This window comes from Erythranthe guttata, chromosome 14 (assembly GCF_056151865.1).
Source record: "Erythranthe guttata isolate IM_541 chromosome 14, IM_541, whole genome shotgun sequence".
NCBI lineage: Eukaryota > Viridiplantae > Streptophyta > Magnoliopsida > Lamiales > Phrymaceae > Erythranthe > Erythranthe guttata.
In genome coordinates, this window is record NC_142546.1 from 9,269,246 (window position 1) to 9,288,469 (window position 19,224).

At 33.8% G+C, this 19,224-nt stretch overlaps 2 protein-coding genes across 3 annotated transcripts; one reads left to right on the plus strand and one right to left on the minus strand.

The window, feature by feature from the left end:
• The first annotated feature begins 393 nt into the window (after nt 1-393).
• Nucleotides 394-2,791, plus strand: LOC105954589 (DNAJ heat shock N-terminal domain-containing protein). Of its 2 annotated transcripts, XR_016029696.1 has the most exons (4): nt 394-1,360; nt 1,467-1,655; nt 1,937-2,022; nt 2,365-2,791. XR_016029696.1 is itself a non-coding variant. In XM_012978254.2 (3 exons), exons 1-3 carry the CDS (start codon nt 689-691, stop codon nt 1,955-1,957), a joined length of 882 nt encoding a protein of 293 aa, XP_012833708.1. In that variant the 5' UTR covers nt 394-688; the 3' UTR covers nt 1,958-2,145. The 2 variants fall into 2 exon arrangements, 1 of the variants encoding a protein (XP_012833708.1); XM_012978254.2 differs by lacking the exon at nt 2,365-2,791 and having other exon boundaries at nt 1,937-2,145.
• A 5,477-nt stretch (nt 2,792-8,268) lies between these two features.
• LOC105954526 (uncharacterized) lies at nt 8,269-9,659 on the minus strand. The gene is made up of 2 exons (XM_012978196.1): nt 9,245-9,659; nt 8,269-9,092 (listed from the first exon to the last, which is right to left on the minus strand). The coding sequence occupies exons 1-2, from the start codon at nt 9,657-9,659 to the stop codon at nt 8,269-8,271; spliced, it is 1,239 nt and encodes a 412-aa protein (XP_012833650.1).
• Between the last annotated feature and the right edge of the window lie 9,565 nt (nt 9,660-19,224).

Below are 19,224 nucleotides of genomic sequence, written 5' to 3' on the forward strand. Positions count from 1 at the left end.
CGTGGAATGTGCTCTAGTTTGTACTCGTTTTGTTTAAAAATACAGTTTCTGATGCACCACAATCTGATATATATAAGCAAAAAAATACATATTATGATCATCTTGCTTCAAAATGTGGAGTTCGAATAGGATAAAACGGGTACAAAAGTGATAATCTTTCATATAATCTCGAAGATTCCACTAAATTTGAAACCGCAAGGGTGAACGTGTAAAAAAATTTATAGTTGATGGGTGGTTGTAATTACCCAAACAAGAGGGGTTTTTTTGTAATTCAACCATACCTCAGGGGTGGTTGTAATTTACCCAATTAATAAATAAACAAATAATCAGAATATACATATTTTATTAATAATTATTTCGGTAACACCCCCATATTACTCTTTCCTTGAGCCCACAACATTATTTTAATCCGAACGCCGTCGTTTTTTAAAACAACCCCTTTCTTACCCAATTCACCTTTACAATCCTAATTCCCCTTTTTCTTCAATTTCTTCTGCGATCAAAACCCTAAGTCTCGACAATTTATTTCCCCCTCCAAAGAAATCAATCACCTTTGCAATCCTAATCCCCCTTTTCTTCAATTTCGTGCTCGATCCAAACCCTAGTTCTTCAATTTCTTGACAATTTCACCTGTATAAATTTATATATATATCTTCTCTCCTCTTTTGAATATTAAAGCTTTCTTATTATGGATGTTGAAATCGACCATTACAATGTTCTGGGGCTACCTTCCGGCGAAGAAGGTGCTAAACTCTCCGACCAAGAGATCACCAAAGGCTATCGATCGAAAGCCAGGGAGCTGCACCCCGACAAAAGACCCGACGACCCTCAGGCAAACGCTAATTTCGTAAAGCTTCAAACTTCGTACGAAGTTCTCAAGGATGAAAAGGCGAGGAAGTTATTCGACGACCTACTCAGAGTTAAAAGGGAGAAGCTTGTTCGACAGGGTCAGCACGACTCGAAGCGGAGGAAGATGATGTCGGATCTCGAAGAGAGAGAAAGATCCGCTTTTGCTGTGGACCCCACCGCTAGAGCTCGAGAAGAGGAGGAGAGAATTTCCCGTCAATTGAAGGCGGAGATTGCTAGGATTCGTGCAATGCGTACGAACAAAACGGCAGCTGGTACAACACCTTTCAAGCAGGAAACAACGAGGGGTGAAAAGGAGAGCACGGATTGTGGAAGTAATGGATTGGATAAGGAGAAGGTACTTAAAGTTTCGTGGGAGAAGATTGGTGGCGATTACACTGCGAAGATGCTTAAAGAAATTTTCGAAGAATTTGGCGATGTAGAAGATGTGGTTATCAAGAGTTCGAAGAAGAAAGGGTCGGCTCTTGTAGTAATGGCGTCTAAAGATTCTGCTGTAAGCTTTCATTTTTTTTTTCACATGTATTTGATTCTTGTGGACTTCATTGTTTTTTTTTTTTGAATTTCCAAATTATTTTTTTATTTTTTTAAATTTTTTTCAGGTTTCTGCTACTGGGAATATGTTGGGTAATATATCGAATCCGCTCCTAGTTCTGCCGCTTCAACCAGCTCCGTCTCCAGTTGTTTTCAGTCATGAGAAGAAAAACGAGTCCGATGGGCCAAAATTAGGCAATTTGGTCGGTGCTGGTTATCAGGCGTTTGAAGATTCGGTATTGGATAAATTAAAAAAGGTTGGTATAGAATTATAACACCTATATTTAAGTTGAGCAGTTCTTTTACAGTGTAATTGTTAATTGCTTATTAAATGCTTATTTTTCTTGTTTTTGTTATACGATTGGATTTCTTTTGTATAGTGTTGTAGTATCTATGTTGTGCTGGGGGCTTCTAGTTAATTGCAAAGTTAATATAAATTTTGTGAGTTTTTACTTTGGGTGGGCGGTCGATTATCGAAACAGTAGCAAAAAAGGTCACCATTGTTTTCTAATTATTGTTTTTTTGTTAATTGTGGCAGGCTGCTGAGAAGCAAAAGTGACTTGTTAAAGAATCTTGGAGGAGGTGTGAACAAGAAGATTATTTGATCTGTTTAAAACGCATAAGGTATCTCGCAATGGCTGTAATTCTATGTTATATTAATAGATCTTATTATGATTGAACGATCAACGTTTGTTCTGTCTGCATACTCTGTATTTATTTTTTCAGTAATTGATGCGAAAATCCAAATATTGGTTGGGTATTTGTTATTCGAAGTTATACATCTAATTGTTAAAAAAATTAATTCAACAAGGTGTAATAGGGGTAACCGAAACTTTCTTGTGAAATTTGCATCAGAATTGTTTCACAAGAAAAATCTCCTTACGGTTGTCTGTCTTTTAATACATTTCTTCCTTTCTTCTTCTTCTTATTGTTATTATAAATTTTATTTATTTATTTATCTTCTAGTTATATTGGCGAATGGCGTGATTGCTCTAGAGCTAGAGGTGGAAGTGGTGGCTGCACCACCTATTACTGATTATATCTCCGAACGGAACAGTGCGTTGTGCATACCTTAATGTGCAAAAGTCGATAACGGGGTTTTGAGATTTTCTTTGCTGCTAAATACCGGCACCCCCAACCCCCACACTCTGATGATTGAATTTCTGTATTATGCAAGAATTACTATTAAGTTAGAGTGAAGCAGATGAAAGTGGCAAGGTAAAATCATGTGTGCATTGCACAAAACAAAGGTTAATTAGAGGGTAATACCTGCCATTTATTTTATTTTATGGTGCAGCGTGTAGAACGAGTTTAGTTGGAGGGTGCAGAATGCTAATTAGCCAAGTTAATATACTATGTTGATATGCATTTCTTCAATTTATTCACACCATAATAAGTATTCTCCATTTAATTCCGTCCATCACACAAGACACTATTTACACGTTTTAAACAAAATATCTCTTTATTATACTCAATAATCTACTCCAACTGTGACGTGACCCCCAATCGTTTATCCGACTCCGACTTAATAGTACATAATAATATTGATATCTAAATGCGACTATCGATTTTTTTTTGGAATGTTCGAAATTGAATCGAGAATACGAATTTCATATATAGTCCAATTTAAGTACAAAAAAAATTCGATAACAATTTGAATGCATATATTTTTTTCTGGAATTCAGCATAAAAGACAATCATTTTAAAAGAATAAAAAAAAAATTGAATTCCAATATACATCATGTACAAACAAAATTTGGAATGGGTCCGAAAATAAAACAAATAAAAGTCTAATCACAATAGAAACACACGTGTTCATCGTGGTAGGTGCCAGCTGTGAGTGGACCCCACACCCCCCAAAAACCGGGGCCCACCCCTCAGAGTCATGACTCACCTAAATCACTTATCGCCAACAACACACACACCCACATAAATAAATAAATAAATAAATAAATAAAACACAGTCAGCCAGAATTCTCTTTGCCCATCAAATTAAAATTACAGAATCTGTAAACCATAAATGGTAGAGATTGTGTATTATGGAAAGCTCCTTAATTAAACCCTTTTATTTGCCCTTAAATCTCATACTTAGCGGTACTGCTAATTATCACTACTACAACAACAAGTATACATAGAGAGAGAGAGAGAGAGAGAGAGAGAGAGAGAGAGAGAGATGATTGCTCTAGAGAGCAGCATCAGCTACACCAGCTTGAAGGACTTGATGCCGCCGTCGACCTCTTCTCCGACTGGAAGCTGGAGGGAGATTCCGATCAAGGATCCTCTCCTCCAGCACGCCGCCTGGGCCTACCTTCGTCCGGTGGCTGCGGACCGCGGCGATGACGGGCGGTGGTGGAGGAGGTTCGCCGAGAAGTTCTGCGGTCTGTTCGTCTGCTTGAACGGCGTCGTTTTGATGGTGTTTGAGGGCATGTTCTCCGGTCACGTGATGATCAAAGTTTGACTAATCCGACTTAAGAGAGAGAGTACAATTTACAAATAACCTGGTGGTGGACATGATTTATTTATTTTAATTTTAATTTTTTTTTTCTTTTTGTATATATACTATACAAACAAATCATCTTGATTAATTCTTAGAATTTCTGTCTTACATTGATCTTGATGAATTTAGAAAAGACAAATTTGTATAAGTGGAATTTCTCAGGTTTTTCATTTTTTCAATTGATGAAGAACTGGTAATTAAATTACAAGAAAATTTCGAAGTGTACTAGTAATATTATATTAATTAAGGTGGTCAAGGTGTATTAACAAGGATTAATTAATCATTAACTAACATAAGTTGCTGATTTAATTTTGTAAATCAAATTTATGTTGCATTCAATCAAAAAGTGTACATGTAAATGAGACTAGATGTCCAATTCTTGAACCAAAAATGTACAAATTCAGCAAATATGTGGTGTATTTAGTATCTGAAATTTGTGTGTTTTCAATGTAGCAAATTAAATGGATGAAATTTACATAGCTGGTTTGTATCCATTTATAAACTCCGAATTTACGTTGCGCTGTCGTAATTCGATTCTTGAATGGTCTCATGTTCTAAATCAGGCAAATTTTCCAGCTTTCACCACAGTGCATGGGTAACAAGATACAGCTTACCACAACGGTTATTAATTGGGTAATTAAGTCTTAATCACGAGAAACAACCTTAGCAAGATCCAGCTCACTACTTGATGTCTTTTTCCTTAAACCGGTCGAAAATCGATGCTGCAAACTTAATAAATCTGCTGCGTACAATAGTTGTTGACTCTTCAGCGTTTGAGATTAACTTTTCAGCATTACTATGGCAAATCATCTGATATTCTTTCGTGTACTACTCATTTTCCGCAGGCATTATTCTTAATTTCTTTCACGAATTTTATTACAAATGGGATATCGCTATTTAATCCATTTAGACTGAGTTACTAGTAAGTTTGGAAGAATCAAGAATCAGGCATTGCTCAGTCAGTTAGTCAGTCTCAGATTTCAAATGCTAGTACTTGGTTTAGTCATTTTGTCAAACACTTGTAGTTCATTCAATATGGCAATTTGAATTAACTGGGCCCAATTGTAGGAAAGCCCATTTAATTTATTGATTTCGGTGGGCTAACTTTGTTGGATTTTGAGCCCAATTAAATTATTCATTCAGCCCATTAACTTAAATTCTTTTAATGCGGTCCTATCATTCAGAAGCCCAACACTTAAGCACACTCAGATCCCGTCAAACCTTTGGAAGGCTCTTATTTTTTTATCGAACATTTAAAATTAATGAGTTGTCGCATAAATTCAAAAATGGGTTGAATTGCGTTTTGCACCCTAAGATCTTAAACGCTTTGTTTCATTGGCAATAATAAGATCAATGAAGATCAAATTTTGTTATGATTGCAATTAATCTTACTAGGAACCAAAGTCCAACACACAATTCTCATAATTAAGAGCTCATTTTCCCCTAAAAAATGAACAAAACACATAGTAGTAATCGAACACAAGAAACGTTTATTAAGTTTGTGAAGAGCCCTTGATATATTTAGAGGGGCAACAAGAATTGATCGAAGGGAGCTAGTGCTCTAATTAATTAAATACTTACTAGGGTTTTTTGGCTTTCTACGAAATGTAAAGACATGCATTTTGTATATATATATATATACTAGTAATACACCCGTGCGATGCACGGTGTATTGATCGTAAAACAAATATTGAATAATAAAAAATGTTCTCAAAATAGTGATATTAATTGTTAATAAGTAAAAGAAAGAAGTAGAACATATTCAAAAATAAAAATAATTTGTATGGTGTAAGTTCAAAATAAGCCGAAATAAGTGAAAAAAACTAAACATCGAATGTTTAAATTTTCTCATACAAAAGAACGAATATATAGTTGGTCCCAAACTTGTACAACCATAATGACATGAACGTTGAAAACTTGAATTGTTTGCTACCAACCGCCCTAAACGAATGCAACAAATCCAATACAATGCAACTGACCTGCATATGTTGTAAAATGGTCACACGAAATATGTAAATTGTTACCAAAACAATACCAATATAACTTTTTAATTGCATAAAATTATTGTAAGATTACCTTCATCAAATATAGCGAACGGAGTCCATAGCAAGTTCCTAGTACAATTAAAATAAACCTACGAATGAGGAATAACCAAACATAAAAATAATAGATAATAAAGGTCGTCAATAAATATTGTAATTTTTTGTATAAATAATTACCTTCATATACGCTGAAAAACTTCCTTGTATACAACATTATTTGTAACATTGGTCGTATCACCAGATTCCGAGTTAATCAAAAATCTTTATGCCACTTCGACTCTTAACCCTCGAGAGTGCGACATAGAGCTGTCCGTGACTGAAAACAGGTCTCGGCAAGTACATGCCCACGTGAGAAAGAGTTTGTCCTTGACTTTTATTGATTGTCATTGCGAATGATACCATCAGCGGAAACTGACGTCGCTGGAATTTAATAGGCAATGCAGAGTTGGACGGTACCAAAGTCATTCTAGGAATGAACACCATATCACCAACATGTTTACCGGACAGGATCCTGCAGTTGAGAACGTGTTTTCCCATATTAATAATCTGAAGCCTTGTTCCATTGCACAATCCTCTGGCCTGATCGATATTTCTGATGAGCATAACGGGAACACCTCTTTTCAATGTCAACTTATGCGGTGGAATTCCGGAACATGATATGGTGTTGAGAAACTACGGTGAGTATATTTCTGCGTTGACATCCGACAACAACTCCTCCTTGCACATACTATCTGAGCTGAAATAGACCTTCTCCTCTCCAGTTATGATCAACAAAAAATGATCGTTTACAAAACCGACACTTTCATTAGTGGGTGCAAGGATTGCTCTGCCTTCGAAATACTCGGGAGTGAAAAGGTTGGTCACCAGATCCGGATAGACAAACTCTATAAGATCCAAAAAGGGATCTGCAGAATTCCGAATCAGCATGTCATCGGGAATTTCAATTGTGGCATTACCGTCATTTATCTCGCCAGCATCGCCATTGCCGATTCTCAATATCCAGTCCGCAAATTCTCTTATTTCATCTGCATTGGCGGAAAAGAAGGACGACTCAAGTCTCATGTTCTTGTTTAACTTCATAACTTTGCATTGCCTCCACAACGGTGATGAATTGATTGTAGCATGCACAATGTCTTGTCTCGACGCTTTCAACACAACTGACAAAATTTGCCGAAAGTCCCCTCCAAGCACTACGACCTTGCCTCCGAATGGCATATATGAATCAAGTATAGATTTCATTGTTTTGTCGAGTGCTTCGAAACAATATATGTGCATCATCGATGCCTCGTCCCATATGATTAGCTTTGCTCTAGACAACAATTCTGCCTGTGGGCTCTGTTGTTTGATGCTGCATGTGGAGCTCTCATGTACAATTATTGGCAGTCCAAATCTAGAATGAGCAGTTCTGCCACCTGGAAGTAGAAGCGAAGCAATACCACTGGAAGCAACATTTATAACTATTTCTCCTTTTGAACGGATAACAGCCGATAGAGTTTTCCGTATGAAAGTCTTTCCCGTTCATCCATGCCCATAAAGAAAGAACAGTCCACCTCTGTCATTTGTAACAGCATCCATGATATCATCGAACACTTTTTTCTGCTCATCAGTAATGGATGAAAGGTATTTCTTAAGTTCTTCACGCATAGCATCAACGTCATAGTCCAACTCGTCGAGAACTAATCTATTTACCGTGTTGTCCGTCATCGGCCCAATTGGAATCGGCATTGGGGGAAAGTTACTCAGGCTTTTGCTGTTGCTTTGCAATATATTTTCTATTTCGATCAAAGCGTAATTTCTCAGAGTATCGTCTGACACAGGTGGACCTTCAATATAATAAAATATGAAAAATTAACATAATGTGGCGATTATAAAAATATATAGTTTTAATTCAAATGTGTGTAGTAAACGGTGTAAGAACGTAAGATGTATTCTCATACCTGAATTGGTACGACGTTGTTGCAGTCTGTACTCAATATCCTCGGCGAATTCTTTCCAGCAACACTCCCACACATGTTCCGGCCTGCTCATATTATTTGCGACCATAAGTACGACGAATAATCGTCTCACATAGTCACCACTGGCCCACTCGTTTGCCTCATTTATGCCAGCTATGTACTCCTTGTCGTCATCCAGTAGTCCAAGCGCAAAGCACGCATCTTTGAAAGTTGGGTAGACGTGATCCTCGATTTTCCTAAGATCATCGTAACACGTGCAACCTCTTTGAAAGTTCAACAACAGTCTCAAGTAATAGTCTTCACCCCTGCCTGGCGGTACATTGGTAACCCTTTCGATCGAGAATCCCATCTTTCTCGGCATCTAACAGCGAGCTTTTTACTTATAGACAAATTTCTGTGGAAACTCTCCATACCTCAAATTTCTAGCTTCAGGGTACAACTTATTCTCTTGGAACCAAGCAAGGAACATCGTTTGCTTCGCAGTCGGTCTGTTCAGCACATCAACTAATGAGTCATTATCTGTAAACACAAAAGACTGACTGTCTGGAAGATGAAAGCTTAACCTAATCACCGGTGGGTCTCTAAAGTGAATGTCAAAGCTAAATAACCTCCAAGCAGCCTCGCATGACGAAAGATATCTGCAGTCGTAGTACATCTTTATCTCATCGCGATTTTCAGGAGGTGCACCTGGATTATTTGATTGATAAAATGCCGCCGTGACCCGATCGTGTCCTTTGTTGACGTACTTGAATAAATACTTTATCGACTTATTCTGGTTGCACAACTCGACATTAATGTGTGCTCTGTACTTTTTCAGTAGAGCACGGTTATAAGGCACGACGAAACCATTGACGAGATATGTTTTCTTCTTAACCACGGTCCTCCCATTTTCTCTTCTTCTGTACACCGGATAACCATCTGCATCGGCCTCAGTACGGTTGACAAAACTCTTTAGAAATCGCTTCGTGCAAATCCCGTCCTTCATGCATGGAGAGTTTTGATTGGCCAGACCGCACGGGCCGTGAATCATATACTTCTCAACCAAATCGTACATCTTTCGGTCTGTTACCTTATCTGAGATTTCGGCACATATGATTTTATCTATGTCTTTTGATGTCTTCGGTTTGTCTTCATTGTGAAGCCAAATCAATATGTGCGCATGCGGGAGACCGCGCTTCTGAAACTCAATTGTGCAAACATCTGAACATTTTACATTTTAAACGTATTTGGTTAGCATTAATATACATATATTTTCAATGTTTGACGTAATAAAATATTTATAATATTATAAGAGTAGACAATGTATAAAATATATATTATGTTATATTTTTATCTTATAAATTGATACTTACATGCTCTAATGCGATCAAATATTTTGCCCTTCTTCAAATCTGACATCAGACTGTCGAGCTTCATCTTAAAAACTCGAGCAAGAATATCGGGACGGTCTTCAGGTCTCAAATTAGTACCGTTCAACGCCTTTTGAATTTCTGGCCACTGTGGATTGCAGGTAATAGTGATGAACAACGATGGAAATCCAATCCAGTTGCATATTTGAAGAGCATCGACAAAGTTGTTAAACATGTATCTTGGACCTTGGGTAAAACTGCCTGGTAGAATAACCCTCGTGCCAATGGATCTAGCATCCGTATCTCCCTTCAAAATACTTTCCTCGATACCCTTGTACATGTCAACTCTTAACTTATCCTGGTTAAATCTTATAAATTTCAGTCTTTCCGATTCAACCCTTGAAAATGCGTCGACCATGAATTGCTGGCACAATTATTTTGAGTGCAACAGAACTGCGCTGTTGCCAAATCTTTTTTGGATCCTATACGCAAAGTACTGCCGCATTGTTAACTTCTTGCGTATACGTGTACCACTCACTGATGTTTCCCTCAGTGGTATATCATCCCTATAACCATCCTCGCCCTAAGGAAATATTAGCGGATACTGCAGTGGAAGATATAAAGGGTGCAACTCACTGATTCGCTGGAGTTTTTTCGACCGTGTCTCGACAACTATGTCTCTAACACCCTCCTGGGTGTCAAAATCACCAACAATGAGTCACGTGATTTCACTGGAGTTCGGGAGATTGTAAGTACGGCCATCCGTACTTCATTTTTTTATGAGTCTCAATTTGACATCTTCCATTCCAGTCTGCGAGAGCCTGTCCCGGGCAGCTCTGTAAGACTGAGCAAGCATATTTGAGTTGTCGACCATATCCTTGAATGTAGAAACAATCTCAGGATCCAATTCGCTGGAACTGTCTCCGGATCTGCAACGATAAAATGAAACATAAAGTAAATTCCTTGTAATATAAAAAAATAATAACATATAACTGAAAGTGCTTTATACCTGACTGTATCCATTCGATTATTGACTTCATTCTCCGTGTCAAATATATAAAGCTGAGCAAACTTGGGACGCGATCCTTCATCTGGCAACAAACTACCCATTAAATGGTAGTTTTGTCCATGGAGTAGGAACGTGTACGGACCGGATCCTCTGTTTATCGTAGTCTGTATCTTTCCTCCAATAGATGTGAATGAGAACATCATATTATACGATGGTATGTGTTCTTGGAAATGCTTGCTTCTTCCATCGGTACCAAATAGGAGAATCTTTAGGGGATCTGGTGATTCTAGTAAATTGGGCAATTCGACTTTTCCTCCATTACAGCACATTGAAAACTTAGGATTTGATGTACCCTTTTGCTTATCGATCCTTTCCCCGTTCCACATCATTGCGCCATTGGCATTCGTATGACTGATCACCAAGATCATCGTATTCTGCGTAGGAAAAAGACATCCGTTATTACGATGAAAACGACATGTTATCATACTTAATTAATATTGGGGTACTTACCATCATCGTCGTTGGAATCAATGAATGTTTCGTCATTTGATACATATTCTGATTCTATTTAAATAAAAATAAATAATGATATCGATTGATTATTATGAACAATTTATTCAAGACGAATTTTACGTGACAAATGTGATCGAAATTATAACACATACCTCCACTGTCCGAAGTAATTTCCCGTATAGTCTGTAAATCTTCATCGACCAAAGTGACAAATTTTGAATCCATATCCAAGTCACGTACAACAGAATGTATGGTTTTTTGACTCTTCGATATCATCTTTCCGGTACGAACCGAAGAACTGTAAATTATTCAATGAATAAAAAAATATTATACTTTTACAATGTTGGATATGGTAACATATTAAATACAAATGTGTTATATAATTGTATTAATGTTGTGTTTCGTAAATATTACGAAATGTACCTTTTGTTGGTTTCGTAGTATGTATTAGCAGAAATATTTTGCACACTGCCAATGCTATGTAACCCATCTATCTCGACGAATTAGCATCTGTTGGAAATATTATTAAAGACATCCGTAAGAAAATTTTGAATAATTCTTCTAATGATGATAATTAATTAATAGAGTGCAAACCTTCACAATTTGCTGCAACATTGTTATATGTCACCTCACGATTTCTCTTATAGCTTTTTTTGTCATTTGTATCTGTATTTGACATACTTTTAACATTTAGAGTTCGAGTTTTTCCTTTATACTGGGCAACTCTCTTTTTGCTGACAGTGTATTCCAAATCTGTTTACATAATATAAAAATGTAATTCTTCATTATAATTTATATATTAAATTACGCCACATTTGTAATGACGAAACTCAAACTATAGTTATATTATTTATATATATATATATATATATATATAAATAATATAACTAAAGTTTGAGTTTCGTCATTACAAATGGTAATGTTGTTCGTACCTGTTACTGCGACATCCTTCACAACTCTTCCATTGTTTCTTTCAGTTCTACTTACTGAAACACATCATAGTAATAATTTAAATTCATTTAATACTGATATATTCATATTAAAAAATGTAAGGGGATTAAGTAACATGGAATGTATGTAAACTACGAATATAATAATTAATCATTACCATTTGTAATATCAGATATAATTAAATTTGTGGGTGTAGTTGGTGATGTCGGGTTATTTGGTGTATATAATTCAAGATCTCTGAATCGAATTCCAGCTCTCTGCCTGGATCGAAACTCATCTGTGTTGTAAAAGTTTGATTTATCGATTGAAATTCCGCAAGAACCTGCATTTTTTTTCGAAAATTCTTATGTGTATTATCGGAATATATATAATAAGGATGCCCAATACTAACTTTTATTAATTGTACATTGTTAAATGATATTTGAAGCAGACATTTGTATTAACCGAACATATTAATGCATAATTTAATTGACCTGAGGGGTCCATTGGCCTTTTTCCCTTGTCATTTCTATTTGTTTGCATATTATGGGTGTATCCATCATCTGTATGAATAAATTAAAAGTATTATTACATCTAATGGTAAATATATTAATGTATAACAAACGTAAGTAAACACATCGTGACAATATATAAATACAAATTAACAAAAATAGAAAATACATAAATAAATAAAAAATGATACTAACCATTTGTCATAGCAGATATAATTAAACTGTTTGTTGTGGTTGGTGTTTTCATAATATTAGATGAGCACAATCCCACAGTTTTGGTTCCATTTACGCAACCATGGTTCGATTGAAACTCCTTCATGGTCTCATTATTTGATTTATCTATCAAGTAAGACCCATATTAGAGTGAAATATTAATAACATGATTAGTAAAATGAAAACTTGTGAATATACACCATAAAGAAACAATTTTCACGAATTTATTTGCAAACAACAAAGTATTTGTTACCTTTCGCCGGTGTTAATGTTCTCTTGTTTCGAATATAATTTATGCGATTTGTCCTTGCAGCTTTTGTATCATGAATGTTGTTCTGGTTAAAAACATTCTGCGGGGGGGGAGGGGGGGGGGGGGGGGGGGGGGGGGGGGGCGTTTTCTTTCATATTTGATTGTATATTCGTAAAAAATAAGATTACAATGTGATACAACAAAATGAAGTAGCGTATTTATATAATTGCAATATTGTTATTAAATCTATTTAATACCATAAAATCTTCAAATATTACGACTAATATAGAATGATTTATTAAGATCTAATTAATTGGCAAGTTCCCGTATTTAGTGGATTGTAATAACAACTAAATATATAATTTGCAAGATATGTAAGGCATGAAATCAATTAGTTAATAATATATCTTATTTATATAAGAATATATTAGGAGTAAATATATTCCTAAATTAGATTTTTAGTGGGACCCATCTTTAAAAGATTGAATACTCCTAAATTAGGAGTATTCATCGTAAATTTTAAATTAGATTTCACATTGTTACTACATCCATAATTTACGTTTGTTCCATTAATACTAAACCATGATTAATTTACTATTCTTAATGTAGACAGTAGTCAGATCACATTAGAATTCCTACTCGTACTTTATGATATGTTAACTATTTTTTATTGCTGATTTTTATTTAGGGTAATAAATTTAGGATTTAAGTATTAAGATATAATTAATTTATTTTTGTTATTAAATTTCAATTCGGACTTATTTTCCGGTTTAATTTTGCTATTATCTTTTTTTCTTATTTTTGTTTTAATTTATTTTTATTATCTTTGCTTTAATTTAATTTTGTTATTAAATTAATGGTAATACATATATTTGCCATTAAATTTTTAGTAGCGTAAATAAAACTGAATTGGGTTAAATAATTAAAAAAAAATATATTGTTTTAGTTTTTTTTAGTAAATTTATTTAACTAAATGTATGCTATTTTATTTGGTTGTTTTCTCTTAAATTATTTGTTTCGAGCACTTCTTTTGATTAATTGTTTAACAGAATTATCCAATTAAAAAAAATATTATTTTATACTATTTAGAATATAATAGTATTTATTATTTTGATAGAACTTTTTATATAAACAACATATAACAGTAGGTAAAAAAACAATTTTTTTACGAAAAAAAAAGGGGAAAAAATTAGAGAGGAGAGATAGCACTTGTATTTTAACGGATTAAATGGAGTAAAAGACACATTAGTGATTTGAGATAAAAACATTCTACGAATTATATAAAAGAAATCTAACAAATAGAATTATTGATTATAATATTAAATGTTAATTCAAATAAATAAATAGTGCAAAATACCCAAAAAAACAAAAAAATAAAAGGTCTTAGTGAATAAAACCACGGACTAAGTTCCACAGAAAAAAAAGTATGTCAAAGGAAACAATAAGTAATGCTTAAAACCAAGGTTGTTATTCCACTTTTTCCTGTTTGATCTTCTTCAAGAGAACAATGGTCGAATGCATTGGGGTATTCTCATCCTCTTGCGAATCAAGACTGAAATCCAAACTTCTCTTTATTGGAGTGATTTCAACTGCCGATGAATCGAAAATTGAATCCTTCGAAACAGTTAAGGACTCGTTTTCCTATATTGAAATGTTACATAATCCATTAATAAAATACAATTGAATGAACTGTAATTAATTAATACTAATGTTTTAGTAAATTGGAATACTACCAACCTTTGATGACAACATACAGACTGAAGAACTATCATCGACACTTGCATGGGGTGAAGTAGTATTAACTTGCTGCATATACACATTAAAATTAAAAATATATTTTAATAGGATATAAGAAATTAAAAATATGTTGGAGAAAACAATATTAAATTTAATACCTCATCCAACTGGTACTTTTTGATGAATGAATCAGTAATAGCACTGTCGTTGCAGACTGTTAGAATACTATAAGTAGAATTTTCAGGGTCATCAATGTTATTGTGCTTGACATTGACTTTGAACAGAAACTTCTTATCAATCAATCCATCGAGTTCAGCAGGATATTCATTAGGATCTTCACCCTAAATAATGGGGCCGAAAAAGTAATACACATCTTAAGAATATATATTTATGGTTCTTTATATATCTCATTAATAGACATGTAAAAATGTGTTATAATTTTTTAGATAGATTTAATTACTTACTCTTTCTTCCATGATACGGATTAAAGCTCCAACATCAACACTGACTAATTTTTCCGCTTGTTTGCCAAAGGCGATGAATGATGCAACATTTGTGTCATCCATCACGATCATCTCGATTTTGTAACTGAATTAAAACTGGTTAATGTACTAATAACCAACAATGTAAAAAACATGTATAAAGAAATGATTTATGAATAAACACATCGACTTGTTAACTTAGTTAAATATGCACTTACGTTTTTTCCGGTATGAATAAACACGTCGACTTGTTAACTTAGTTAAAAAGTGCGGCATTATTTCGATATCAGACTTTTTCATGTCTCCTTGTAGTACCACATCTTGCATTCCTTCATAAATTTCGGAAGATAAATCTTTCCGCAAACGACCTAATTCGAACATCTAATAAAAAATAAAATTAACAATTAAGTATGAAAGATAAAGGAAATTGGTAACTATTAAACGAAAAACCATACAAAATATATATATAGGGTATAAACAATCGAAAATTACGGTATAAACTAATCGAATATTAACTAAAATAATGAAAGAATGGAATTAGAGTATACAACCTTTTTTCTTACCGTGTGCTTTGTTATATGAATGAGAAATAATGGATGTGGAGTGAGGTATTTATACTTACTTTTCTATCAAAAAAAAAAAGAGGTATTTATACTTATGTTTTACGTAATAAAAGGTAAATAGTATACATATTTAAGGAAATCAATTGTATGCATTAAATTGATACAATTAAAATTATTTCATTTTAGAATGTAATAATAATAATTGAATATATTATGGATTGAGAAATATATTGTTACTAAAATAGTGTGATGTTTACAAATTAACCATAGTTAAAGAAATGTCATTTAATGATTATCATAATATATATATATATATATATATATATATATATATATATATATATATATATATATATATAATTACGGAATATGTCATTTATTATAATATATAATTACATATATATTACGGATTTTAATTGGTATTAGATGACAAAATTAATGATTACCATAATAACCTATATAATATTAAGGAAATATGTAATTGTCATAAAAAATGTCATTTATGTATTATATATTTATGGAAATATATACATATATTTTTAATATATTCTTATATCTGATTATGGAAAGTTATAATTAAATGGACATTATATATGTAATATGTAGTGACACATGGAGCATGATTAGGATGCCTACGTGGATGGTGACATGGATGACACATGTCGTAATTCTAGGCTATGAGGGTTTCAATTTATATATTATATAGATTGGTGTAAAGGATTATATAATTCATTGACATTTTGTTTTTGTATTCATGACTGAGATATATATATCATCCAGCTGGCCGGGTGTTGTTACTTAATTATACGTGTGCTGTTGATAAGCTTTCAAACTCATGACCTAGTTTATTATATATATAGCAATATTATTATTATTATTATTATTGCAATAATTAATTGATGTAGTAATACCAATCGTCGTCATGTATGAAAATTTAATCTGCAGATATATATTTCTGATCTTACATTTACAGTACTCATCAGAACACACACAAACTAAACATGGTACAACATTAATTAATTAATTAATGGGGGGTAAGAATGTAATTTAGTAAGATAAATTTTGTAATTTTTATCACACATGCATAAGAATGAGTTAAAATAAATAAATAAATAAATAAATAAATACAATAAATTAGTAGAGAGTAATAATGAAGTTATAGTTGTTCTTCTGGTATGCTTTGAAGAACGGGTCTCCATGAACCCAGTCGGCTTTTACCGGCGGCCTTCATTTGTCTCATAATCTGCCTCCGCCGCATCCAATTCAGCCGCTGCTCCAACGACCCCGCCCCCCCAGACGGCGGCGGCCGTCGGACAACGCCGCACCCGTCTCTAATGGCATCCATCACTTGCTTCAAATCCTCCTTCTTCACCAAAATCTTCATCCGCGTACGCGGCTGCTGCCCACCGCCGCCCTCAGCCGCGCCGCCGCTGAGCTGCGCAATCGCCTCCAAGATGTTGGCGGTTTGATTTCTCCCGCCGCCTCTCAAGTGTCTGGAATATTCCCTTCTACGGTTTAACTTTTCTTCTGCCATCTTCACTTAATTCCGATTTGGTGGTTCCCGATTTTCTAGTTAATTTCTTTCTCTTTTTTTTAATGTACGGTAGGGAGAAGAGAACTGAGAAGTATTTATTTATAGGGAATAAAATGCCAAAAAGAAATAAATAAATTAAGCGAGTTTCACTTAATTAATTACGACTTATAGTTATCAATTAGTATGATTGCAAGCTGATAGTTTACTTAACTAGAGTATTAACATGTACTAATATACAATGAAATTAAAAAGAAGAAAAAAAGGGGTACACACCTGAACTATAAAAGAAAGCATATAAAATGTTAAAGTCGTGACAATGACATTCAGAGCACCCCTTGATTAATCTAATTAAGCAATTAGTAGTTGATTAAATTTTATATATAGATTATTCATTTCATTTTATGAAGTTTTCCGAGGGCTCACATGCTAATGCACAATTTGCGGTGACTGCTGTAACGAACAACGCGTATAACTCTAACTATATTATGTACGAGTACTAAGTCGGTGAGAGGGTTATATATGCGGAAGGTTTTAACTACGAAGTTTGACTCGAGCTCGAGTTTTTTTTTTGTTTTTTTTTTTGTTTTCATAAAGTATGTAAGAAGAATCGAGCCACTCTCGCTCGATTCGTATTAGGTCCAATTAAAACTTGTTGGAGTTCGACTCCATTGTTTATCAAACTAAACGAAATGCAAACAACTTTGAAGAACAAGAGGCATTTAAAACTGCTTGATTGGTTTGCACTCATATTTGGTGGACCAAATATATAGATAGCATTTTGTGAATTGGTGAATATGTATGACTTAATGATATATGCTTACAGCCTGTTCCAATCATTAATTAGTTATAAACAGAGTCATTCTATTTGTTGGTAGATTGAGTAATATATTTTGATTAGCAACCCATAATTAATTAATTAATTGCAATCTTGAAATGAATTTGATAATCATTATTAGGTGCTCAAGATTTGATTCCTCAAAACTCGAGTTACCTGATGACAAGTTCTATTAAGAAATGTTTTCTGTTTTGTTAAATACTAGTATAAATATAAAAATTAAGTTTAAAAGAATAATGTAATATGCTCAGAAAATATGTTAATAGTTTTCCTTGTGAATAAGTACGTCTTATTTTAGTTTAAGAAATCGAATAATGTTGTAAGAATTAGCAGATTGTTATTTCTGTTCATAGGCTCTCTCTCGTCTATGAGATGCTGCTACACATGGTGAAAAGTATCGGGTGATTTTGCACCATAAATTTTATAAAAATAGCTATCCAGTAATTACACATACACATTTGATATGTGTGTTATTTATTATTATCTGTCGTGTCGATTATTGGTGCATGATCACCTAATGTATTTCACCGGGTGTAGTATCTACAAAACCCAATTGGACAAAGCTAAGTTGTAAGTGGGGCGATAGGTATAATAAGCATAGGGCTGAAAGCATTAACAGGCTCATAATTTTCTTCAATGGATCCTCCTAGATTTTATGGATCCAGTAAAGTTAAAAAAAAAAAAAAGAAAAATGGGGGAAAGAATGAAAGTAATTAAGAGAGGAATTAATTAGAAAAGGAAATTCAGAAGAGTAGTGAGACAGGGGTGAATGATGATTAATTAATGTATCAATCATTATTGTAGTGTGAAGGTTAATAAAGACAGATAGATACAAGTAGTGACAAGTACAGAGTTGATAATAATAATAGTGTAGAGTACTAGAAAAACATGTTTTGATGAGAATATATATGATCTGTCACGACACATGAAAATATACTATTATATATAATATACAAACAGTACAACAACGTGAAATTCAGCTTTACCAGCTCACACAATTTACCACTTTACTGATGGATCAAATTTATAATAAAAAAAAAAAATGCACACTGGCCGGTGAGATGGATCTGCTAATACTAAGTAGTTAAATTAAACTGTACAATCTCACAAAAGTAAAGAGCACATGCCATTGCCATTTGCCACCACATATTTATTTCATAAATAATAAAACTATACACTATAGTATATTCAGAAATCTTCCTTAATATTTAGTAGGTTTGAATGAAGTATAAATTTTTAGTGTCACCTACACTACTTCATCATCATCTTAAATGCCAACCCCTCAAATATCACACCAAAACCAAAAGCATCAACAAACATCCTATTTTTCTCATCTTCTTTTTTTAAGGTTAGGCTGTCCTATTCTCCCATTCATCAACTTGTAAAATCAACAACAAAAGACAAG